The 912-nt window shown below is 54.2% G+C and overlaps 1 protein-coding gene across 1 annotated transcript in view; it reads right to left on the reverse strand.

Annotated features, from left to right (window-relative positions):
- NPHP4 (nephronophthisis 4) overlaps positions 1 to 497 on the reverse strand; it is a gene marked incomplete at both ends in the record, with an annotated part of 5,506 nt that extends 5,009 nt beyond the window's left edge. The window contains one exon of the mRNA XM_009574415.1: positions 366 to 497. Coding sequence (XP_009572710.1) covers positions 366 to 497 — 132 coding nt within the window. The remainder of the gene's footprint in view (positions 1 to 365) is intronic.
- Positions 498 to 912: the final 415 nt, after the last annotated feature.

A 912-nucleotide genomic window follows, 5' to 3' on the forward strand; every position in this document is an offset into this window, starting at 1 on the left:
ACCCCAGACAAAGACCGCCCGACCGCGCGCCAGAGCCTGTACATGCTTAGGACTTGCTGCTTTAAAAGGCTCACGGCTCAGCGTGCTGATCGTGGGCTCCCAGAGCCCTCTGAGCTCCACTTCCACCAGACTGACAGAGTAAACCAGCACCAAAGGACAGCAGCTCCAGGCTGAACTTGAGCACAGACAGCTTTTCCCTTCATGCGTTAAAAACCTCCCTCCTCGGACTTGGCTCCTGCAGCTCCAGCCACCTCCCCGCTGCCCCCCTGCTCCTCACCACCCCTTCCCGGTAGGCTGCCGGCGTTTTCCCAGACCCAGCCAGCACAGACGCTCCCCTGCCCGCCCGCAGAACCCCAGCACCCTACCTCGTTGAAAGCCGCCCTGGCTGGGCGTGGTGGGGCGGCACAGGCAGCTCGCTGTCTGCTCCTCCACGTCCTCCCAAAGAAGTGGTGGTAGGTGGCGTCAAAAAGGGAGAGGCGCAGCTGGTACTCAGCTCCCTGCAAGGCACGACAGGACGGGAGGCACAGGCGTTCAGGCCCGCACAGGGACACGACAGCTCACCGGCCTCAAACTGCAGAAAACACACTTCAGTAAGAGAGGACGAATAATTCCCATTTCCTAATTGATGCCCAAATCAGGCACACAGCCGCATACAGCTTCATGCGTTGCTGGAGAACCTTTCTGAAAGCCAGAGGTTGAACAAGCAAAGCGAAAGTGGGAAAACTGAATATTAAGCATACGGTAAAGGGGTAGCAGACTTTTAAAGTGCTACCCAGAGATTTTAATTTTAAAATGCTCACCTAAATTAAAAATTAAATTAAAAATTAATTAAACGCTATCTCAGATTTGCAGGTAAAAACGCACGGGATTGAGACATGGCTCCGATTCGTGTTTCCAGGAGATTTACAGTTA

The sequence above is a fragment of the Fulmarus glacialis genome, unplaced genomic scaffold (assembly GCF_000690835.1).
Source record: "Fulmarus glacialis isolate BGI_N327 unplaced genomic scaffold, ASM69083v1 scaffold27573, whole genome shotgun sequence".
Lineage (NCBI taxonomy): Eukaryota > Metazoa > Chordata > Aves > Procellariiformes > Procellariidae > Fulmarus > Fulmarus glacialis.